A 25,618-nucleotide genomic window follows, 5' to 3' on the forward strand; every position below is an offset into this window, starting at 1 on the left:
CTTTGTAAGCTTAAGAAATATCCTTTTTGAATATTGTGTTTTAGTTGGCTTATTCCCCTGTCTCATTAGCCAGAGTATTACATCTATTCTACCTTTGCATATTCTGTGTTCTTTCAACAGAGGTGGGCTTTTATAGTTGGTTATTCTTGTAAATGATGTGTTTGATTAAAGTATATCGTTTTATAGAACCTTGATTGGACATTCCTTTATTTGGAACTGTTTTTTGGGTTGCTACTGAACCACATTCACATTTCTTGAGAATATAACCTGCCCTCTGTCCACGTTACCACAAAAGGAAAATGAGCTATATCTCTTGACTGTACCCGCTTTACCTTTATGATGGTGTAGGCGCTACTTTAGGGCTGAGTAGGCTCTTTAGCCTCTACTCATCCTTGTACTCATTCAGGGAAGAAGTCAATTCATCACAGTGCCTGTGTTTTATGATGTCCAATACCCATTTGTCTGAGTTTTGTCCAGTTTAAATAATTGTCTGTGATCACTAGTTGCGTGGTTGCCCTCTTGGCCGATGAGTCAGGCTTGGTGTTTGCTGTGGCTTCCTCTCCGAGCGTTGGAGCGGCTGCGTTTTGCAGATGCCCAGTCCTTGGTTCTGTGGTATCCTTGGTAATTCGTCCAGAATCCCTGTGAGTAATAGGATAGGTGATGATAGGACCTGCCATGATTGTTGAAGCCTCTCGAAAGATTTTCTTGTGCAATGATGTCATTGATTTTGCGGCGTCTCCAACAGTTTTGATGGCTTTCACTGCTTTATCTTTCTCATCCAGAATTTGAGAGGCCCTGTTCAGGCAGACTATACTATGTCACCCTGCAGTCACAGGTCTGCAGTTAAGGAGGTGCTTCACTTTTTCTCTTTGGCACACGACCATCCACTAGTTGTATCTCTCTTCCAGCAGCCTGTCTTCTGATGGATAGGGCTCTGGCCTCCAGTATAGCTGGTGCAGGTTGGCCAAGGCTTGGACTGCCCAGGTTACATGGCCCAGAGATTCAGAGACAGTTTAGAAGCATGCCAGCTTCCTTCCAAACTCCTACACCTGCGCCGCTCTTTTTATAATGCTTCTAGGAATTTGGCACATGTAATTTTAGATTGGTTCGTATTTCCCTCTATAGGATATTTAAATATGTGTCTGGGCTCTCTGCATTGGTGTAATTGGTGAAGGATTTCCCTCACTTATTTCCTTGTGGCCTCTGGCTCGCTGCCATTTTTTTAATTCTTCTGGTTCCTGCAAGGTTAGTTCAGAGACTATTTTGCTTCTCCGGCGTGGGCTACAAATGCTATGCCATTTGGCCTGTGAGGTGCTTTTAATACCAGCAACAGGTGTAACTGGCAGAGTGGTGTTTTGCTTCAGCGTAGTTAGGCATGACTAGGCAAGATTGACTGGGAGGTCTTGCTCAGTAACCCATGTCATTAGTCCTTTTGAGGTTTGAGAAGCAGAGATTTGTTCCGCCTTGCTGGGTGTAAAATCGCACCTTGGTGACACTGTTAGATCTCACTCCTCCCCCCCTCTCAAAGGCACAGTGAGTAGGGACTGGACCAGTCCATAGCGGCTCGTCCCCCTCACGTAAAAAAGAAGGGGAGTTCCTGCATCTTGTCACACTGAGACAGAGTACATTCGCCCACACACAACACTTCCACTGCATTGCAGTTGGCTCTAACTTCAAACGCATTTACTACCCATTAATCGAGAGGATTGTGGGGTAGGGAGGCACAACAGGTTTCCATCTTTCAGTGCACCACCACCTTCTGTACTTCTGTTACCTCTTGCACCTTTGCTGTTCACATAGTAGGATGGAAAAGGATGTTGCCAGTTCTTTTCTTGTTGTTCTGCCTGCAACCTAATGACAGTGGGAAGCCCTGCCATTTTGTTGCTGGGACTAAGCCCAGCTCTTGTGTTGGCCTTTTTTAATACCCCAATTCCTCCTTGTCTACTGTCTCATATATTTGGGGGAAATGGGGCAGTGCTGTGCATTCGGCAGCTAAGTCACTTGTGGAAGCAGAATATGCTATTTTAAGTTGTCTGATTATTCACTTGTGCTCTGCTGGGCATATTTTGGATGGATGAGATGACGCATTATTTTTTCATTCTTTTGCCTGAGGGTTGGGCTTGAAAGTAGTTTTAAGAAGCACATGTGGCTTGGGGTCTACCACGATCACCATTCCTTTGAGACACTTAATTAGGTTTAAAAAATGTTGCCACTTGAATTCACAACATTGGCAGCTTTATTCGCCTAAATAACAACCACTGGCACTTAAATGCTCAGTGTCCTTTTGTATTTCATATCTTCTCTGCAATCACATGTCAAAAATGTATATACATCCCCTTTCTAATTTAATTCTTTCTGATCAGTTGGCACATTGCCTGGGGGGGGGCAGACAAAATCGACTTAAGGTAAAGGCCAGACCTTGTGCATTTTGCAATGAAGTCCCCTTCCTGAGTTTGGTTGTGGAAGGTTTGGTTGCTAGGGAGCTGTGTTCTTCCACCAGCTGCATGATTTTGGGCTGAAGGATCCCCTGGCTTACCACCTCCTTGTCACTAACCGGATTCCGGGGCGTGACACATATGACCGATTTGCAGTGCTTTCTCTTTCGGTCATTGTTCGGCAGCACTGTTAAATATCTTTGCGGGACAAAATACCCTTAAATATTTGTAGACTTTTTAGGCCTGTATCCACCTATCTATCCATCTAATCTCTCGAACCCTCCCATGGGAAAAAATTGACTCTCATTTCAAGGGAGATCAAACTCCTGTCATACCAGAAGGCCCCTGTTATGTACAGGGAGCTGTCTGCAGTGTTCAAAGATGGGAGACGGCGACCACCCATGAACCCCAGAAATGTGCGTGGCAGAGACTATCCAATTAGCATGTTGTCTGTGCTTCGCCTGCATGGGACCCCACACAATCGTACAAGAAAACTGTAGCTCTAGTGTATGCTAGTCTGTGCACAAGCCCTGTACCAAAAGGCGCACAGGTGAATAGTGTTCCTCATTTGAAGCCCCAATTGAAGCCCGACTGGTATATGAAAGGGGGAGGAACTGATCCATTGATGTCGGTTTTTGGGGAAGGAGTAGGAGTGCCAGAGGAGGTGATCCGTTGTCTCCCCTTTGGAGTTCCTGGAAAAAAATCAAGGCAAGTCTGTTCCTCTCATTGACCATTTGATGATAGAGGTGGAACTTCTCCGGCGGTATAAAATAGAGCCAGGAATTGCCCTCTACGCTTCCTAGCACCCTGCTTACCCACAGGCCTGGTCACCCATTTCTTCCAAGATTGTGGCATACAAGATTTGGTTGCCTGGACGATTCTTTCCCTGGCCGTTTGGCCTGAGTCTTTTTCCTCCTAACAGTTTCTGTTCATACCTAGAACAGACTGGACCCACCAGAACCTTCCTCTTCTGTTTTGAATATGGGACTGCTCTCCTGCTTCATCTTAGTCCTTCTCTTGCCACTAGTCATCACTTGCTCATCCACCTCCTGAGGTTAGCGCCTCCTCCAGTCCCTTCTCCCTCTCTTGCCTCCTTTAAGAATGCTTCTATCGTCCTCCAACCTCTTTCCACAGCTTCCCCCTTCAGCCCACACCCAGTAACTGGGAACTCTAGGTTTTACAGTATTCTCCTTTTTCCTCCTTGGTTCGACCTTTTAGGAGTATCTGTACCTGTATCCTGTAATTGGTGCATGGATATGATTGGTTGCTGCTCCTGAGTGCATCTAACCTCACTTGGGGAGAAGGCCCTGGAACAAGCCTTTATCTGACTTGTCCACCTTCTTGGATGTCAATACCCTCCGTGCCACTCTAGTGCTACCTATCGGCTCGGCATGCACATTGTATGCCTGGAAAAACGCCTTAAGCTTTTCAGAACACTTGCATACAATTCTGTCTTGCAGTGAATTTTCATCATTGGGTCTTTGGTGTAGGAATGCTGTGCGGGGGACAAAATATCTGTATATTTGCATTGCATATGGGAACCGTGAACATGCAACATTGTTTCAAGCATTGATCTTGTTTGGGCTTTGAAGTTACTTTTCTGATAGCTCTTGTCCTGAATAGGTCATGCAGTATCAATATCTAGTGAAGAAAACTGACTAGTGTTAAAGGAAAGCGTTTGTTTTTCCTTTGTAGGATTTTAGGTCTGTCCTGAGAGGGCTTCAGGGCAGCCACACAAGAGGTGTCTGTAGCTGTCGGAGTGGGTGACCAGGGCATCTTCTATGTGGGCCATATCATCCACTGGTTCTGGCCGTTGGAGTTGCCTCCTTGGTGGGCACTGGAGTCAAGAAGGGGGCCTTGTCGCACCTCATATTCAAGCAGCATGTCCTCTCGATATTGCGTATGGTAAATGCACTGTTCCTCATTATTTGATGGGCTGTAAAAACAAGCCGTATTTATACATTCTGCCTGTTTTACTATTATTTTATAGTGGCCTTTAGTATCACTGTCACTCACTTACAGAGATGTAACCCTAAATAACAATGTGCCAAATTCAAGTACCAAAAACCGGCCATAACTAATGCTCTTGTCAGACTATTAAAAATCATTTTTAGAGAAACCAATACATTTTCCCATTCAAATAGAAATTGATTCTATTATTCGCAACCCGTGGGGTGGGGGGCGAAGTGAAAAAGGAAATATTCAAATCGAATTATGCAAAATATAATTTATTATAACAAACCCATTTACAATAATGAAAAAATAAAATCTTTTCTACGCTTGTAATGTAAATAACTACAACATGTGAAATAAAGTAAATTGCAAAAACCATTATTAAAATTAATGCATTCAGAAATGACATTCCAGACAGTCTATATGGCTAATGCAGAAGTTAATAAATAAGTGCTTTCTATTATACAACATGGTCAAATTCATGATCTGAGTGGAACTGGGTGACCTGATTTGGTCAACTCCTGTGACATAACAGCATATTGCTGTCAAATCAGCCTGTACAGTTTCCTCTGCTTTTGACACGGTAAACCAAGCCATCCTGATCAATTGTCTGTGACAACCTGGGCATCACGGGTCAGGCCCTAGCCTGGTTGACCTTCCTCCCTGATCGACCCTCCCAGGTCCAATTGGGGTCCTTTCCCTGCACCAACTCTCTCCATATGTTATGTTCCCCAGGGTTCTAACCTCTAAACCTGACTCTTCAACCTTTACTTGGCACATCTGACCCGGCTCACCTCTAACTTCTAAACTTTCAGTGTTATGCGGATTACACTCTGCTCTCCTCCAGGCTCCCCTCTCTTGCTCATTCCTGACGGTCTATCTGCGATTCAGGAATGGTGTGCCTCCACCGATCTCTGCCTTAATGCCAGTAAGACTGAGATCCTTCTCATTGGGACACCTGCTCCTGCTTTCCCCCCTCTTTCACTCTGGCCGCTGTCCTTGGTCCCTCTACCTGCACGGCAAAAAACCTTGGTGTCATCTTCAACTCCACCCTCTCCTTCTCAGACATCTCTAAGAAGTCCCACTACCAGCAGCACCTCCTCCGAGGTATTCTTCACTTTCTCATTTTTCCCCAGAAGCTCAATGTCTCCAGAGCCCTGGTTCTCTCTAGGCTGGACAACTGCAACAGCCTCTTTTTAAATCTGCCTGCTTGTACACTTCGCCCTTTGCAACTAATCAAGAACAGGACTCCCAGACTTGTCCTTGGCCTCAAGCCCAGGTATTGTATCTCTCCAGCCCTGAAATCTCTCCACTGGCTCCCGGTGGCCGCAAGGATCAAGTTCAAGACCCTCTGCATTGTCCACACTCTCTCTCTTCCTAAGCATTTTCCTTCTCGAGCCCTCTGTTCATCCACCTCTAACTCTCTGAGGGTCAGACGCTTCTCCAGGCAGAGTGCGGGGTAGATGTGTTCTTGGCTGGGGCCACCCTCTGGAACAGCCTCCCTGCCTCTCTTAAGCAGGACCACCTAAGGTTCTGGAATCAACTAGAGACCTTCCTTTTTGCTTCTGCTTTCTCTCGCTCTCTCTCCCCTGCTGATGTACCAGTCTGCTGCGCTAACTAGTTACCTGGCCACCCTCTGAGCCTTAACGGGCACCAGGCTCCTTCACGACCAATAGCCCCCTGCACTGCCTCCGGGCCTCCCATGCGTTTAAGAACTGTTGCCGTATCTGCAGCACCCTGCCTCCATGCACCTGCTTGAGCCGGCCACCCCAGCAACACTTACTTGAGCTTGCCTATTCCACTCCCCACCTGGTCCCCCCCAAACCCCCTGGCACTTCTCCCCCTTCCCCCTCACACGTGCTGTGCATGTGACTATTGTGTTTTCACGATTGCTGTTTTTAACTAATCCACACAGTTTCTGTGTTTATGTTCATTCGGTATATAGATTTCAAAGCACTGCTGCTTCAGAGTTTAAAGTGGGTGTTGTGCACATAAAATGGAGCACTAGTGCTGGTCCTTTATGGTAGATGATCAGGTATATTTTCCATGTACATTTGTGTAAAAAGATTGTCAAAGTCTTTTTGCCATTGCAGGTTAATGAACAGTTTGCAATTGACCTGATCAAAGAGGAGCCTGTGTCAGAAGTTGATAGCAGAGTTGTATCCTGTGACGGTGGTGGAGGAGCCTTGGGTCATCCAAAAGTGTACATCAATTTGGTAATACTTTTGTTGCATAAAGTTATAGCATTTGATACCCTTATGTCCTTATCCAATGTTTTTACTTTTAAATTGGTGCATAACAAGCATTTTGGCAGCTTGCTTAGGCTCGACATTAAGTTCATTGCCTGCTACCACATTTTGTAATTAATCCCTTTCTCCCACATTACTCATCTCAACACAACTTCAGGCTTGGCTCTCCAAACCCTAGACCTCCGTGACCATGCATCACTGGAAATAGCCTGATCCCATGTAGCACTGATGTGGCTGATGTGGCGCCATACCTTATCTTTAATGACTGGACTCCTGGAGCTTAACAATGTGACTATTGAACACCTTTGGACACTTCTCTATTTCCACATTATCATACTCTAGAGACTGCACCTGCTGCACCTGTTTTATCTCGAGGTGTAATCTTGCCTGGTAGTGCCAACCCAGCACGCGATCTGCCATGTCTGACCAAACTCTTTCTAATAATACTGCGATGCGCATATCTCGCACAGAGTCTTTGACATACCCCAAAATATCACTGGAAATTACCCCAGGCCACAGGTCCGATGATAGGCTTCCTCTCTTGCCTCCACACTCGTGCTCAACTCTACTCAGTAAATACAGTCAGCCAACATCCTTCCATTCTTTTCCATGATTATCATGTCCACAAGGAGTCCCCTAGGGTTCATCCTCTAAATAGTCCAGCTCCTGAGATAGCAGCACTAAATCTGCAAACTTCTGTTCACTAGCCAAACTTGGCAATTGAATGACCAGTGGCCCATTGCACGCTCTTGCCTAGTGGCCTCTCCCGTTCCACCAAGCTCTTGTGGCAGAACAGTGTCATTGACTAAATGACTGTAAGTACGCACCAGAAACAAGCATGTTTAGAGACACTCTTGGACATCTCCATTTCGAGCCAACAACCACCCACAATGGTTCCCTTTTAGCCTTTCCTGCTTGCCTTCCTGCATCTGGCAACTCCTATGCCAGCCTTAGTTCTCTCGTTTGCATATATGACACATTTGTTAGTTAATTCCATTTTTCTGGCAATTTCCAGTGCATCCTGTAGACTCTGGTCCTTCGCCAAGTCCCCCCTGACTCTTTGTATTCAACTTGCAAAGTGGTTGTGGAGCTGGTACTCCTCCAATTCATTGAAGCTACATAATACCAAATGGCACGTAGGTGAGCTACTAAATTATCCATCCTCTCTCCTGGGATGTGTGCCATTGCATACAAACACGTCCAATTTCCTTAATCTTTGCATAGAAAAGCAAACTATCACCCACTTCCCCCTGCACCCATCTCCTTTTTCTTGTAAGTGATCAACAATTTTCACAGCATCTTTCTCTAGGCAGTGCATGGGGCTGGCATGCATTCTTAAATCTATGAACCTCTTTCACCCTTCCTCCTCCACTGCTGGGGCACGGGCAGAAAACTGCCTCCATACTGCTGGAGTCGCCAGTCGGCACACTGAACTGCCCTTGATATATATTCACAGGTGAAGGTGCTTGGGAGATTTTTAGTGTGTATTTCTACATGTGTGCATAGCCCAGTAAGCTTATGATGCCTTCACTTGGCACCATGCTATACTGTGCCATATGTCAGGACGGCAGAGACATGGCACCTTGAGATTGTTAGTCAATAGAGCAATCAGTGTAACTCTGTCTATTGCATCGTAGATGTTTAGGGAGCAGCCTCTCACTAGAGTTAGTAAACTGGGGCTTGAAACGCTCGACGCACATATCGGGATGTACATCAATCTGGCTGCTTCACTGGTCACTGAGGCAACATCAAGAACACAGTTTCTGATGTTTATCTGCTTAGAATCACATGCTGTGCATATGGTCCGACATCCATTGGTAACCGCAGAGTATTGCATCTTGTCTTTCGAGAATCAAAAGGGTGCGTCGACATGGGCGTGCCTGTAACACTATCCCTACGTGTCGTGTAGTGTACCCAAAATCCCTCACGCGTCGAGGTCCCTCAGATTGTTTTTTTCCACCCAGCATAGTGGATGCGGAACTTGTCAAAGACTTTGCTTTACCTTTGGTCGAATAATTATATAAAATATCCATATCACCCTAGCCGTCCCTTGTTTTCGACAGCTGTTACAGACCTGCCCCGAAGACCTTCAAGAACTCGACGGATGTTGATCCAGTCGGCGCTGCCGACCACTTGGCCGGCCCTTCTGCCGGCCTATACAGTAGGGAGAGTGGGCTCTGTGTGGACATTTCTATACAAATTGAGAATGCCTTTCCCTTTCCTTCCTATTTCCCTTTCGGTCTTCGTCACTCTATCCATCCTCAGCTATGGAGAGGACTCCATTTAGGTTTGCCCTAATTGTAGGAGCAAATTCCCTTGGAAAGATGGGCACAGATGGTGTAACCGGTGCTTGCCGCTCAATCGCAAGGAGGAAGGATGCGCGGCTTGTAAGCTCCCCCGTCCTAAGACATTAAAGGAGCGTAGAGTCATGCGGTGGGCAGCCTACGGTATGTACAAGGCCACATTTTCTCCTGCTGCCGCAGCCACCGAATGGGACGGTGAGAGTGACGATCATACCTCCGAACTGGAGGTTGTTGACCTTTCGACAGAACGCTCGCGGTCCCCGGCCCTGCTAGGCACGGCTTAGGCACTGCTATGGGGAAGTCACACCCCGGCGACAAAGACAAACATGTACACAGCACAAAGCACACAACCCCAAGTCAATCTTCGGCCAGATCGAAGAAGACTTCAGCGCCAACAGGTACACTGGAAGCTCCGGCGGCACCCGCCGACTGTCAGGATCGGCAGCCCTCCCGCAGGTGCAATTGCACCTAGCGACTGGGCAATCGAAAACCAAGGTCGCTACTCCCAATATATCGGGTTCCGCCGAGAAGTATTGCAAAAGGCATCCGGCGACGATGGGGTTCTGGTTCCGCTGAAGAAGGCGGTCGCAGAAGACAAGGCCCCGGCACCGCCAAAAAAGGCAACCGTTGAGGACAAGGCCCTGACACCGGCTAAGAGGAGCCCCCTCGCAGGCTGAAGCTACGTGCCTCCCCACTGCAGAGAACGTTGCTGGCAGCTTAGCCAGGATTGTCGCCACCGATTCTCAGAAGCGGCAGGCCGGGGATGCGCCAAGGCCCACAGAAAGGCCCAAGGATCCGTCTAGGTCCAAGGATGCCCTAAGAGGGGGGTACCAGAACCCACCCATAAATCGAAGGAGAAGCACAGACACCTCTCACCTGTGTCTGTGCCCGTGCCCCAGGTGGAGTTCTCTGAGAGCGAAGGACTATTCTCGACGATGAGACGAAAATCTCGACGCTTTTCGACAGATGAACACGATCAAGACATTTTTCCACCCCTAGATCATTCTAGGTCCTCAGTTTGGACTAGAGAAAAGTTTGAGGATGTATGGAAAGGCTGGACAGTTTCCCATTCAGAACAACCCGCACCAAGGAGGCCAAGGGATGAGAACCCTGTGGACCCCAGAGCCAAGTTTCCAAGACTTTTGACCCCTCTTTAGAAGAGGATATATACAATTACAGAGGATGACATCATGCTGGTACCCAGGATGAGGCATTCATCAACCCTGAGGACATGCATGAGCCCATAGAGGGCTGGGAAGAAAACTCAGATGTGGGTGACCCCCAACCATGGCAATCCCCGGATCATCAAGACCCTGATGTCTTGTGCCTGGACTCTTCCCCAGTCCACTCCCACTAGTCAACAACCATCGCCAGTGGATGACCAATTGACTTTTAACGTAATGTTACTCAAAGCAGCTGATCATTTTAAGATTGCTATGGATGAGGCGGTCCCCGAAGCTGACTTTGTGGAAGACATCCTTAAGGAGAAACCACTGGCCAGCCTGGCCATTCCCCTCCTCAATTCAATTAAGAAACGCCTGGCGCCATCCTTATCGACACCTGCTCTCACAAGAGGTGTCAACCCGCAAATAGAAAAACTCTTTCGCCCTTCTTCATCAGACCCTCTTTATATCGGAGGTCATTCCACTCCAGACTACCTGGTGGTGACTACTATGCGAAAGCGGGCAGGGGTCCCTTTGTCAACCGGCGAGGCACCCCCTGATAAGGAAGGTAAACGACTTTACAGACTTTGAAAAAGGATCACATTTGCAGCCGCGTTCTCAATGCGCATTGCCAACAACAATACCTTGTTGGCCAGCTACGCCGATGCTCAGTGGGCCTTACTACAGGAAGGCATACAGGAGGTTCCCGAACCCCTACGTACTAGTCTCCTCTCCACTATCTCTGAAGGCAGACAGGTGAACCAGAGCATTCTTGAGAATACTTTGGATTCCGCAGAAATGACTGGTCAATCCCTGATTCAGGGCACACTCCTAAAAAGACATGCTTGGCTACGGAACTCTGGGATTTAAGCCAGAGACGCAAGCGTCACTAATAAACCCGTGGAAGAATCCAACCTGTTTGGGAAGGTGGTAGATGAGGCCCTCGAAACCACAAAAAAGGAGCATGACACATTAAAAACACTGGACCAGATTACACAAAGACCCTCTACAAGAAGGGGATCTGGGTCCAAATGGCTATTTCGTAGCCAACGCTTCCGTCAGCAACAATACTCATCGGGAAACAATTGGAATTCTACACAGGGAAATAGTGGATACACAACCCCGTATCCCCAAAGGGGACAATGCCGTGGCAAAGGAAGAGGCCGGATCTCTACCCCCAGATGCTCCCCGGCCTCAGGCTCAAAATGACCCAAAGATTCGGGTCCCCTCCCATGCCTCCCCAGTCGGGGGCCGGCTAACATAGTTTCTTCAAGCATGGGAGGAGATAACTACAGACCAGTGGGTGCTAAAGACCGTGGCCCACGGGTACTGTATAGAGTTCAACCGGTCCCCAACATTCAGACCTCCACGAGCAAGACGACTGACACCAGACCATCTTTGCATTCTTCTGCAGGAAGTAAAAACACTACAGGAGAAAGGAGCCATAGAAATCGTACCTCTGGCACAGCTAAAAGAAGGTATTTATTCAGTGTACTTCCTTGTACCCAAAAAGGATCTAAAAATGCGCCCTGTTCTAGATCTGCGCCCAGCGAACAAGTTCGTAAAGCCACAAAAGTTCTGCATGGTCACACTGCAGGAAGTAATCCCACTGCTAACACAGGGGGATTACATGGCAACCCTGGACATGAAAGATGCATACTTTCATATTTCAATGTTGCCAGCGCACAGCAAATATCTCAGATTTATGATGCAGGACAAGCACTATCAGTTCAAAGTACTACCCTTCGGCATAGCATCTGCACCAAGGGTATTTACAAAGTACTAGCGGTGGCAGAAGCACATCTGTGCAGGCAATCCATCCCGGTCTATCATAAACTCATAACAGGGGACTCTTACGAAACATGTCTGTCAAATACCCAAAAGACGATAGTTTTTTTTTTCAGTCTGGGATTCTCGATCAACAAGAAGAAATCCAGCCTAGACCCCAGTCAGGTCAACCAGTTCCTAGGGGCTCTAATTTGAACAAAGGACGGCCTCGTCTTCCCCCTCCAACGAGAGGGTCCAAAACATGTTGTTTCAGATCCTTCAGTATGTAGCCAGTCGAGAGGTGACTGTACGCAAGGCTATGCGACTGCTAGGAATGATGGCGTCATGTATCTACTTGGTTCCTCACGCTCGCCTGCGCCCAATGCAAAAGTGGCTAAACAGCCAGTGGTGTCAAGCCAGCAGACAGTGGGACGATCTAGTGGTCGTCTCGCCGGCCCTCGTTCTCTCGCTGAAGTGGTGGTCGAGGGAGAACCTCTTGAAAGGGAAATCCTTTACCCCCCCCCCCCCCCCCCCACAGTGGAAGCCACTATAACCACAGATGCGCCTCTTACAGGGTGGGGAGCTCACCTACTTCGACAGCGCACAGAGTTTGGTCGTCAGACATAGCATCCAACCACATAAACCTGTTGGAACTATTGACGGTGTTCAAAGCACTAAAAGCTTTCAGACAAAACTGCAGGGGAAGACGATCCTCATCCTCAGACAGCACCACGGCCATGTACTATCTGAACAAACAAGGGGGGGCACTCATTCTCCAGGGCTGTCGGGCTCTCAAACCCAACATGTTCCTACTATCACAACCTGTTCCAGTGGAACTCCCTCTTCTGGCAGACGTACTCAGCAGAGACTTTCTGTTGCCCAGGGAGTACGAATGGCGATTACACAATGACATTGTCTCCAACGTTTTCGCAGAATGGGGGCTTCCCAGAGATCGATCTGTTTGCAACTCTGGAGCACGCTCAATGCCAAGATTACGCCTCCAGGTACCCCCAGAACTGCTCCAAGGGGAACCGAATCTGGATAACCTGGTCAGGGAGATTTGTCTACGCTCCCCCCCCCCCCACCCCACGACTCCCCTTCTCAACAAGATTGTGCATAAGATGCACCAGGAACCAGTCAAGATGATACTGGTGGCCCCCATGTGGGCCCGCCAACCCTGGTTCGCTCATCTGATGGAGATGTCCCTATCTCCTTCCGTCAAACTGCCTTGCCCATACAACATGTTGTCGCAAGACAGAGGGGGACGCTTCACCCATGCCCGCAGACATTGAATTTAGCAGCATGGCTCCTGAGGTCATAGAGTTTGGACACCTGCAACTACCTCAGAGATGTATGGACATTCTCAGGGAGGCAAGAAAGCTGAACACCAGATACTGCTATTCCAGTAAATGGAAAGGGTTTGTCATATGGTGCAACTCAAAGTGCATTAACATGATTAACTGCTCTCCCACACACATTGTGTTCTACCTAACTCATTTACTTGACTAAGGCCTGGTCATCAACTCCATAAAGGTACACCTTGCTGCACTTTAAGCCTACACTACATCACAACAGAAAGTGTCATGGTGGAAGATACCAGTTATTAAAGCTTTCATGGAGGGAGTGAAAAGAATTCACCCTCCCATTTCTTACCCAGCTCCCGATGGGACCTAAACGTGGTGTGGACTAGGCATATGGGGGCTCCTTTCGAGCCCATGCACAAGGCAAGTCTTAAAGACCTCACCCTTAAGACTGCTTTTTAAATAGCTATTACCTCCATCAGGAGGGTAAGTGAACTACAAGCGCTCTCGATCCTAGATCCCTTCGTAACAGTTCACAAGGACAAGGTGGTTCTGTGCACTCACCCTAGATTTGCGCCTAAATTCATTTCAAAGTTACATGTGAGCCAGTAAATAGAACTACCAATGTTCTTTCAAAATCCTTCAAGCCTGGGAGAAAGAACCCTGCACACACACTGGATGTACGCAGAGCTGTCATGTTCTACATTGAAAGAACTAGACTACTTAGAAAGACTAATCAGTTTTTTGTTTCGTGGCGGCAGGAAGAGGAGACGCAGTCTCCAAATCCACTATCTCTAGATGGATTGTCAAATGCATTACGCTCTGCTACAATCTTGATAAGAGAGAACTGCCCTTCAAGCCTAGAGCACATTCCACTCGAGGCAGGGGGCGTCCATAGCATTCATTGCAAACATTCCCCTTGAATCTATTTGAAAAGCGGCAACCTGGAGTTCTGTACACACCTTTACAAAACACTATTGCCTAGACACTCATTCTAGGTCTGATTCACAGGTGGGACAGCCTTTACTAAGACATCTTTTCACTACTGTTCCTTCTCACAACCCACTTCCAACTCCGGGTACTGCTCGTTAGTCTATGCACAGCATTTGATTCTAAGCAGATTAACATACATCAGAAGACATGCATTACTTACTGTAAAAGCATTTCTGATGGTTGTATCTGCTTAGATTCACATGCGCCCACCCTTCTTCCCCACTCGAATGGAAGGAACATAGACGTCTTACCACTTTCTCTCTTTTCTGTACTCGCGATAGTCACAAGGTTCCCTCTTGGCAGAAAAAATACAATCAGAGGGACCTCGACGCGTGAGGTATTTTGGGTACACTAAACATAACGTAGAGATAGTGTTACAGACACGCCCATGTCGACGTACCCTTTTGATTCTCGAAAGACAAGATGCAGTACTCTGCAGTTACCACTGGATGTCGGATCATATGCACAGCATGTGAATCTAAGCCGATACAACCATCAGAAATGCTTTTACGGTAAGTAATGCATGTCATATGGGAGTGTTTTAACTGTTGCAAACATGTATTTAATGTGTCAACTTATGTGGTTCAGTGAGACTTGGGTTAATTTGACTCTGTGGCGTCATCTAGCTCCTCCTCAGACTATTGTACAATAAACTTCCTTTAATTATAAATGTGCACTTGCTTCTTAAGTGGTGGGCCTGTTCGGGTTAAGGTGATTTTAAAGGCCCACACCCACACTAATAATCGCTATTGCATTATTGTTTCAATTAAAACATCTGCTTATTAATGCAATATCTCCTTAAGAACATAAGAAATATTGTCAAATTTAATTGCTTCTTGAATAGTCTTTTATTTGCATTCCATCTGCCTTCATAAAAAAAATTCACAGGTGTAGAACCCAAAAGCTGATGCATTTCAGACTTTGGCAGTCTAGCCTCAGGGCTATGTCTGCTAATGAATACAATTTACATCACTACAAACTTTATGTTGGTAACTGGAGTACTTGGTAAAGTAGTGTGCCACATCTGTGGTAGAACCTCCAGGTGATAATTTGTAGCATGTATCAACTGGAGGTTCTACTTTACCAAGTACTCCATTTACCAGGACAAAGTTTGTGGTGATGTGAAGTGTATTCGTTAGCAGACATAGCCCTGAGGATGGACTGTTCTAGTACGAAAAGCATCAGCTTTTGGGTTCTGCACCTGTTAATTTTTTAAAGATGGCAGATGGAATGTCAATAAAAAAGCACTTAGATTTGACAATATTTCCTATGTTCTTAAGGGGATATATAGCAATAATAAGCAGATGTTTTAATTGAAACAATAATGCAATAGCGATTATTAGTGAGGTTGTGGGCCTTTAAAATAACCTTAACCCACATGTTTTAATTGAATAAAGAATGCAGTAGTGATTGCTACAGTGAGTTGCCAATCCTGATGAATTTGATTCACCAGTCCGCTTGGATAGTTAATTCCCTGTTGCAGTGCATTGCAGGTTTTGGTCGACCGCAAATACTGTTCATGTTTGATATAAATCTGATAATGTTTGTTCAAACTGTGGTGCCCGTTCACAATACTCAAAAATCTAACTAATAACCCAGCAGCCCAGGACCCTGGGGGGGTTAAGTACCTACAGCGCCAAATTTGGAGAACTTGGCTCAGGAATGGCAAAACAACCTAGAGAGTACAAAGCTGATTTCAAAGGTCGATTTACAGCCTCTGGTACCCAGGGACTTGCATGCTTTACCAGCGAGGACCCAAAAGTTTCCCTTCCCAAGAGGTTGACTTCTCAGCCAGGAGCAGAAGCAACAACGAAGAACGTACTAGGAAAGTGTAGAAATCTCACCAGGCAAATCCTGATAGCTTGAAGGGTAACATGTGGCAGTCAGCCAGCAAAAAATCGGTTCCATGATGCAGGCAACAGTGGAGGTGACCCAAGACTGCAGAGACCCGGGGTAGTTGTCGCATTACCCTTCCGGACGACTGAAGCGTCCTACCTCGCTGCACCATGTCCACAAGGGTATAACTAGAAGACAACCGCCAGTACTCCAGCCCAGAAACATTCTCAGCACATGACCTCCAAGCAAGCCAGTGAGGAGGACAAGGGGGGAGGAATGGAACAGCCTTTGGAGGGCTTTCAGCAGTCGAAAGGAGGGCCTGGAGCGAAGTACAAAGACAGAGCCCAGTCAGTAAGGCCAGACTTGATCCTAAAGTTCAGCATACCATTTAGTGACGAATCCTTCTGCATTTCCATTCCTAAGCCGCCCTTCCAATCCTACACCAGGCATACACATTCAGATTTTGGCAGCCAACCAATTGGGAGGTCCCTAAAAATAAATTGCCAAAACACTGAGGTCCATCCGTAAAACTTGTGTATTGGGATGTTTGGGGGTAATAAACCATTCTAAACCATTCCAAAGCACTACAGAGAGTGCAGGGCTGGGCTCAGTGGGAGCCTCTGTGCACAGCAGCCATTTTAGGCCTGCCTTGTATTTCCCTCAAACAAAGGGATGACTAAAAACAAAATGGCTCACTGTAAGACTTAGAAAAATGCATTAGTACCCGAATGGCTACCATACAGATACATTGGGCTACTAATGCAGTAAAATAGACTACACCCCTGGTGGTGCCAAAGCTAAATTACAGCGGTCAATGGCTTTCTCGACAATGCAAGTATCATGGAATACTGACAGCTTTTAACCAAAATGGTGCGTTTCTCTGTCCAGGAGCCATATCCGCATACATAGGACAGGATAGGAAAAAAGTTTGAAGTAGCAAAGGACTTCAGTAGAAGTTCCTCTGACCACACAAGTCAAATAATAAACCTAGAACTCTGGAGCCCACATCCAAGCCCGTGTCTCTGTGGCATCTAACAACTCGGCCGAACTCTTGAAAATCTACAAGGAGCTGGCCAATCCTGCTGCAGTCTCTACCTCTCCTGTTCCCTCCCAGGCTATCTAGATGGCCTTGGCTTCTCATTGCATCACTAAAACTTGGGGGATCCTGTCCACCCTCTCTTCCTGTACCTCCTGCTCCACTCCTGGCTTGCCTGTGGCCGTCTCTCCTCCTTTCTCTTCCCTTCCCGTGTTCACCCCAGACCTTGTTTCTAGACTAGTCTTGTCAAAGCCGGTTCTCCCCTGTTCATCCAGAACCATCAAGGACCACATCGTCTCCCTTGCTCAAGCCTTGCAATCCCTCCTTTGCCACTGGAACCTTCCCCTTAAGCACTCCCTTGTGCACCTTCTTTTAAAGAAGCCCTCTGCTGATCTTTCCTCTCTGGCTAACCATTGCCAGATCTCCATCACTCCTTTCCAGGGCAAACTCTTAGAAAAGCTAGCTCTCTCCCAGCTTAATCTTCACACTGAATCTGTTGGTTGTCTCCACAACCACTAGTCTGGCTTCAGTGCTGCCAGAAGCTCAGAAACTGCTCTCCTGGACACCCCCTCTGGATTCTAACCTTCCTTCTGTCCTCATTCTCTATATCTCTTATGCTTTTGATGCGGTCAGCCATGCAATCCTGCTCAATTGCCTCCACGATAACCTAGGTATCCCTGATCAGGCCCTAGCCTGGCTGACCTCCTCTCTCTCTGACCGACCCTCCCAGGCCCAACTTGGGTCTTTCCTCTCTACCATCTTTCTCTACTTGTGGTGTCCCCCAGGGGTCTAACGTTTCTCCCTGGCTTTTCAACCACTACCTGGCACCTCTTGCCCACTGCATCGCTACTTTCTGCTACAACATTCAGTGTTATGTGGATGACACCCAGCTCTCTTTCAGGCTCCTCTCAGCCGCCTCTTCTCCTTTCATACTAGACTGCCTGGCTGCAATTCAGGAAAGGTGCGGCGCCAATGATCTCTGCCTTAATGCCAGTAAAACTGCGATCCTCATCAGAACACCAGCTCCCTCCTTTCCTCTCTCTCTGGCGGCCCACTCTGGGCCCTGTTCATGCTCTTACTATGAGGCTAAGAACCTTGGGGTCATCGTTGACTCCACCCTCTCCTTCTCTCATCACATCTGACATCTCTAAGAAGTCAAACTATCAGCTGCACCTCCTCAGAGGTATTCTTCCTTTCCTCACTTTCCCCCCGAAGCTCACTGTTTGTTTGTCTCCAGAGCTCTGGTTCTCTCGCTGGACTACTGCAACCGCCTCTTTCTAAATCTTCCTGCCTCTACTCTCCAACCTCTACAACCTATCCAGAAGAGGACTGCGAGACTTGTTCTTGGCCTCAAGCTCAGGGATCATATCTCCAGCTCTGAAGTCTCTTCACTGGCTCCCCGTGGCGCGAAGGATCAAGTTTAAGACCCTTTGCGTTGTCCACAAGGCTTTCTGGGGCCTGGGACTGCACTACCTCCAACTCACTCTTCTTAAACATATCCCTTCTTGAGCTTTCCCCTCATCAACTTCCAACTCTGAGCGTCAGTCGCTTTTCCAAGCATAGAGTTGGGGGCAGATCTCTCTTCGGCTGTGGCCTCCCTCTGGGGAAAGCCTCCCTACCTTTCTCAAACTCGAGCAGCACCACCTCCGGTTCCAGAAGCAACTTAAGACCTTACTTTTCGCTTCTGCTTTCTTGCTTCCTCTCCCTCTGATGTCCCGACTGCTCCATGCACTGGTCACCTGGCTACCCTCTGAACTTGGGCCCAGGCTCCTGCATGTCCAGGTGCCCTTCGCACTGCCTCTTGGCTCCCCCAGCATTTGGTCTGTATCTGCAACCCTACAGTCCCCTCATTCTGCACTTATGAGCCACCCGCTGGCTGCACTTATTAAGTTGCCTGCATTTCTCCCCAACCCCCCTCCCCCGCCCCACTTCCTCTGCACTGCTCCCCTGGCCTAGTAAGATTGTTGTTTTGTCCTCCCTCTGTTTCCCCCTCCTTGTCTTTTCGCGCCTATAAACACTTGTGTAACGACGCGTTATAAATGTCATATGGTAACATATATAATTATTCAAACCGTTAACAATTTAATAGGTAGTCAAATTATGAAAGTATATTGAACAGTATGGGGAAGAAAATGCATATCCTTTTTTACATCCAGAGTACTATCGGGGACAGAACCTGCACAGAGAGCAAGATGGAATTATAATTATACAAATGTTACTTACTCTGGTATGCCAGCAGGATTGAAGGGAAGATCCTCCCAGAAAAAGAAGGGCAATCTTTTTTTTTTTTTACCTTGTATGCTCCACATTCCCAACTTTTTATTTTTTTATTTTTATTTTTTTTCTTCTCCAGTCAGAAGACAATGCAAAAACTGAAGAATGTATATCCCTTCAGAACAAAGGCTCAGGACAGGAAAATGGAACAGGGGGCTGATAGCACCTATTTATCAAGATAGACCATGAGTTAAGCAGATTTTTTCCGAACCACCGGATTGAAGCATTGTATTTATTCCCACCAGGGCGTTGGCTAATGGCTCTGGTTTAGAACCTGTGTCCATTTTATATACATTACAAAAACCATTTGTAAAAAATATGCAATCGTATATGTAAAAGCTTCAACCAATATGGTTAATTTAATAGAAGATGCAGACATGTCTAAAGGTGGTCTACTTGTTTCCTTGGGCATAGAATAGAAGTACTTTTTATACAACAATTAGTAGAGAACCTTTAGGTCATAAAAAAAATACTTCGACATCGGTCAGACACCCCACAAAGTTACCACAGCTTTCATAGTGTAGTCTGCCCAGATTGCACTTTCTGAAATGTGTTTTCTGTTCAAAGATCAATTATTTAAGCAAACAAAGGCATCAGCCGTGGAAGCCACTTTTACACCTGAAATTGGCAACTTGTAAGTGATTTATTTTGAGAACTAGAATATAAATGAGAAACATAATCCCTTCCATACCCGTATTCCTCTGTGGCACATGCATGTTGATTATATTCATCCTTTGGCTGGGTGATCAGGATGATTTCATCACAATTTAGATGTGAATCTATGCTTGACCATACATAAAAATAAGAAAAGATTACAATCAAAACATTTACATCCTGATCTGTTCTGAAAACCAACAGATAAACCTTGTTACACTTTTAATAACTGTCAGTATAGTAGATTGATCAGAGTAAGAAGACATTGCATGTAGAAAATGTTAATGTTAAAGGATATTTGTACTGCGCACTATCACCACCGGAGTGGTCCCCTGGCGCTCTGGCGGCACTCAAAAAAAAAAAAGGGAAGGAGGGGGGGGCAGGTTTGCGGGAATAAGCTAGAAAAGTGCAAGAGAGCAGTGATGTGCTGTTGGCGGCCTCAGCCCGGTGGGTCCGTTGGCTGGGCTTGGGGTGCTTTCCGTTCCGTCGTGTACTGTTGTGCGAGTCTGTGTGTTTTGTTTTGTTGTTGCAATGTAGTGAAGTTTGTGCGGTTTGTTGTGCTATAGAGTTGTGGTTGTGTTAAGAGTTTGAAAGGTGTATGCAGAAGGGTGAGATTGTTAGTCAGTTGGTTATTGATTCATGATTGTATCCTTGGTCCAGGCTCGGTGAATCGCATGACAATCATTGACTCACATTTCTATCTAGATGTGGTGCAGGCTAAACTTAAGAATTCCATCTAAGTGTGGCATATGCTAACAATCGTATTTCTATCTAGATGTCACACAGGCTAGGTTGAGGATTCCGTCCAAGTGTGGCACATGCTAACATTTACAGTTCTATCTAAATGCGACACAGGCTAATTGTCATAGTTCTCTCTAGGTATGGTACTGGTTAACATTGTAATGCATTCACATTTCTATCCGGATGTGACACAGGCTAAGGTTAAGAATTCCAAGTGTGGTGCATGCTAACATTCACGTTTCTGCCTAGATGCGACGCAAGCTAAAGTTAAGAATTCTCTCTAAGTGTGGCACATGCGAACAATTATGAGCCCATCTAGATGCGATGTAGGCCAATCCCCACAGTTCCTTCCAGGTGTGACACTAGTTAACCTTGGCAAGAAAGTTAGTAAGGGGTGGTCTGGGAGGGACGCAGGGAAAGCAAGGGAAGCGCGGGTGGCGATCCGGGGCATGGGGGCAGCCTCTATGGGCAAGATGTTGATCCGGGCCCTGGGGGGGGGGGAGGAACTCACCAGAACCTCTAGAGGTAAAGGAGGTAAGCAGGGTGCAGTGCAGCCGCTAGGCCCAACGAGCACAGAGGCTCCACCAATCAGGGGAGGGGGTAGGCCGGGAGGAGGGAGAAAGGAACGCAGGAAAGTAAGGGGAGTGTGGGTGGTGATCTGGGGCATGAGGGGGATTTAAAAAATCGACTGACACTGATCCAAATTGTCAGACGTACCCGGTAAGTCAACGGCGGGGTCTACATCCAAGGCCGCGTGGGAGGTTTTCAAAGAGCAGATGCTGGACATGTTGCAGAAAGCGGCTGTGGGTGACTCCCCGAAGCAGCAGGCTCTGGTGGCTTGAGTGGTGCCCAGTAACCCCAGCCCCAAGCTGACCACATTGTTGTCGTTGTTGAACCCCTCGGCTCTGTGCTGATTGTTGCTAGTGCGCCCCTGGCATTGAGGCCTCTTACAGCACCGGTAGGCATGGGACAGTCTGTATCATGAAGCAAGACACAGACAGCAGATTCAAAACACAGTTTATTAACTTAAATGTCAGGATGGAAAAAGGCCTGACTTGTCCTATACTAAGGTGAGATTTTCCTACCTAAATAAAACTAAGGAAAGTCTGAGTAAAATTTCTGTCTGTGCCCAAAACCTATACCCTCACAACTAAATCTGTACAACATGTGGGGCTGTCCTCAACCAAAGGAAAACGGTTTAATACAAAGTTCTGAGCTTCCTTTCAGTTTTCAAGTGTAAAACGTCTCCATTACCTTCCTTGGACTTAAAATGAAATGGTCTTAATCAGGACTCTGAGGTTCCCTTCCCCAATATTTAAACAAAAGAGTTCCAACATAAAGTTGCACAGTTCAGTTAATTTTATCTTCAAATCTTTGTTTCTGTAGTTTGTAGCTTTCACACCAGTTGACGTCAATACGCCGTTAGCTTTTAAAGTTGCACTGTAAATCAAGTTTCAGTATCTTGAACGCTTGCTTATTCTTTATATTAATTTCAGCACTTCAATCCTATAATGGTTTGCGTGAATTTGAGGTTTTATTCCCTTTCTGTGTTCCAAATGTCTTAATTATGTTTGTTAACAAGGTTTTGGTTCAGTATTCAATAGTTTTGTTTTGCTTATGGTTCATTTTTGCTTTATCTGTTCAATATTTGTTTCGTTTTAATTGAATTGCAGTGTTCGGAGACCTTCGAAAACGTGTTTCTTGACACACGTGACCACTCCGATAAAAAGTATTCCCAACTATTTGGTAATTGACAATGAAAGGACCGGAGAGAAAATGTGCTAATTCGAGCCACGCGACCACTCTGATACAAAGTATTCAGCAAATAATAAAGTTCACACATTGGTGCACCAGAAACTCACTGGTCGCTTTAATCGTTCTTGTTGCAGCCCAGATCACACAGCCTTCTGAGTTTAGTGTTCGGACTCCAGCTCTTGCCCCTCAGACACTCCTGTGTTAGTCCTCCAACACAGGGGAATGAGCACTTCGAACAAAAGGGAAATGGCTCCCTTCACCTTATTCAGCCTGCTCCAGGGAGTCTGCCACTCTTCCATGGACCACCTTTCTCCGTAGTCCTCAGCATCTTGGCGTCCTGCTCCAGTAGGAATCTCTGCTGCTTGCACTGGCCTTCTTGCTGCTTCTCCCGTCGGTCCTTTCCCAACTTGTCTTGGCTCCTTTTATACACCTGCAGCCCCTTGACAGGCTGCAGTTGAGTGTCTGAATTTAGTCCTGCCTGACCACAATTAAATGGGCATGCCTAATCCTCACAGCTCTTAGCAGGCATCTTCCTCATCCCAGTACCAGTAAAAGAGCGTAGTCTGCATTGCTCTTAGTTGCCTCTTCTTTGTCCCAGTACTGTCAATTGTGGAGAAATTGGGGAACTCCCTTATAACAGCTTATGGAGGTTGGGGAAGGGTTGGTTGTCAAAAGGGATATAGGGATACAATGTCTTGCCCAGGGGCATCCTAGTTCCAGTCCCCAAGGACCCTCCACCGAGGTGATCCTCCCTCCCTTCTCTGCCCCCAGAGTCGGGGTCCATTAGCGATGGCTTTTCCCTGGTCACCTGCGCAAGGATCCAAGGGGTTTAGGAGTGGGAATATCCTTGGGTTTCTCATACAGTGCTGATATCGGACTGTTTGTTCGTCCCGCATAAGAGAAGTCTTTCAACACTATGGCGACAATCTTCTGCAACACTGAGGCCATATGTCGTTGGGCTTCGACTCTGTTTATGCAGGCTCTGGAGGTATATTTTTTTTGCTGATGAGGCGAGCTCAGTTGCCTTGGCTGAATGTCTCCTGGACACCTCTCCGATTTGGAGATGCAGCAGGCTCATCCTTATGGGCATTGTAATGAAAAATACTGTGCCACTGTGGATAGGGTGGGGGATACCCTAGGGTGGAGTGCCCAAGGCAGACCTTTGTTGTGTTACAACCTCATAGACATTTTGGAGGAAGGGCTCTCTATAAGCCTTCAATATGGCTATTGCTGACCCCATTGTCACCGTATGGCAGAGGCCATGCACCACTCCCCCAGTGAATTCAGAATTCACAAACAAATATAGTCCAGCAATGGAAAACCCAGTTTATCTGTCCACTTATCCAACGCCTGAGGGGTTGGTGGTGCAGACGGCTACTGTTAACACTAGGCCAGCCACATCCACGTCTGTACTCCCTACAGATGGGGAAGGGAAGAAAGTTGAAGCTCTAGCAAGAAGGTGTTATCGTTGGGCAGTATGGCTCTTAAAGCAGTTAACCCGTCCTGCTCTTTTGCAAAGTACATATTTGGATTGATGAAGGCTATCCAGGAAGCCTCTCAGTACATTCCCGAAGGGGATATGTGGGCCGGCTTCCTGGGAATTGTGGATGATGGTCAAGAGTTGGCCCTGCAGTCTGAAGGTCAATGGGGTTGGTGACTCTCTTGTGGAGACATACGTACCTACGCACATCAGGATTCTCGCCCAATGTCCAGAGCTAGTTACTGGACATCGCCTTTGATGGTGAGAATCTGTTTGGCCCTAAAGCTGACAAGTCCTTGGACTCAAAGCTTGCCACCAAATCTCTGGGCCTAGCTGTCCAGAAGCTGGCTAAACCTTCCTTTGGTATCTCAAGGGGAAGGCCTACTGAGGCCTTGGAAATCGTCGAAGCGGCGGGCTCCCGAACTTCGACGCGTGTAAGTTTTGGAGTAGCACCCTTGGTTTGTTTTGATTGCCCAGTGGCAATACGCTGCTGCGGATGTGGGGAAGGCTATGGATCTGAGCGATCTGGGGGAACCAGTGAAGTTTTCGGCGGCCCCGTTGGCGCTTTCGCCTTTTTCGCCTTTTTCGACCAAGGCGTCGAGATTGGCTTAGCGGTTGTGTGCTTAGTGCGATGCGCTTGTACCCCCCTGTCGCCGGGTGTAGTCCCTGTAGCAAGACCAGAGTCGAGCCTGGAAGGGTCGGGGACGGGTGTGGCGGACCTAGAAGTGTCCGCCTCAAGGTCTATAACATCCACGTTGGACGTTTGGTCATCCGAAGTACCCGTGTCACTTTCGGCTGGCGTGGCGGTGGGGACTCCACGCGTGACATACCGTACGCGGCCCACCGCTTTACACAGCGCTCCTTAAGGGTCTTAGGCTGAAGGAGTTTGCACGCCGGTTCTCGTCGTGCTCTAGGGGAAGACGGGCGTTGCACGTTCTGTGTTCGTCCTTCCAAGGATATCTGACCCTACACTGAATCTAAAAGGAGTCCTTTCCATAGCAAAAGGGAAAGATGACCAGACCGAAAGGGAAAGGAGGAAAGACATACTAAACAATAAGGCCACCCCGACCCCACTCTCCCTACTGTATAGACTTGCCAGAGGGCCCAACCACGTGGAAAATCCGGCCGCCTGATCTTAGGCGCCGACATCCACAGCCGTAGACTCACCACCGGACAAGGAGTCTAAAAGGCTGTAGGCCCTGGGCAAACGTGTCACATCAGCAGCTGCATACACCATTCGGGTTGCTAATAATACTACGTTATTAGCAAGCTATGCTGATGTCCAGTGGAACTTACTCCAAGAAGGCCTCCATGAGGTTCCTGGACCCGCCAGAACAAAGCTTCTCGCCATTGTTTCGGAGGGAAGACTGGTTAACCAGAATGTGGTGAAGAACACCCTGGACACTGCAGAATCAGCAGGCAGGTCTCTTGAACAAGGTACTCTTCTGAAAAGACACGCATGGCTGCGTACATTGGGCTTCAGACCTGAGACTCGAGCCTCCCTCATTAATAAACCCATTGAGGAGACTAACCTCTTCAGGAAAGCAGTGCATGAAGCGTTGGAGATGGCCAAGAAGGAGCATGAGACTATAAGGTCCTTGCACCAAATTACACAGAAACCCTTCTCCCAGAGGGGTAATAATTCTCGGCGGTCCTTTCGAGGACAAGCCCATGCTGG

The 25,618-nt window shown here is 47.2% G+C and overlaps 1 protein-coding gene across 1 annotated transcript in view; it reads left to right on the forward strand.

Annotated features, from left to right (window-relative positions):
- NDUFS6 (NADH:ubiquinone oxidoreductase subunit S6) overlaps nucleotides 1-25,618 on the forward strand; it is a 201,072-nt gene that overhangs the window by 125,396 nt on the left and 50,058 nt on the right. The window contains exon 3 of the mRNA XM_069613706.1: nucleotides 6,482-6,604. Within this exon, the coding sequence (XP_069469807.1) occupies nucleotides 6,482-6,604 (123 nt within the window). The remainder of the gene's footprint in view (nucleotides 1-6,481; nucleotides 6,605-25,618) is intronic.

The sequence above is a fragment of the Ambystoma mexicanum genome, chromosome 5p (genome assembly GCF_040938575.1).
Source record: "Ambystoma mexicanum isolate Mex_15411 chromosome 5p, UKY_AmexF1_1, whole genome shotgun sequence".
Classification (NCBI taxonomy): Eukaryota; Metazoa; Chordata; class Amphibia; order Caudata; family Ambystomatidae; genus Ambystoma; species Ambystoma mexicanum.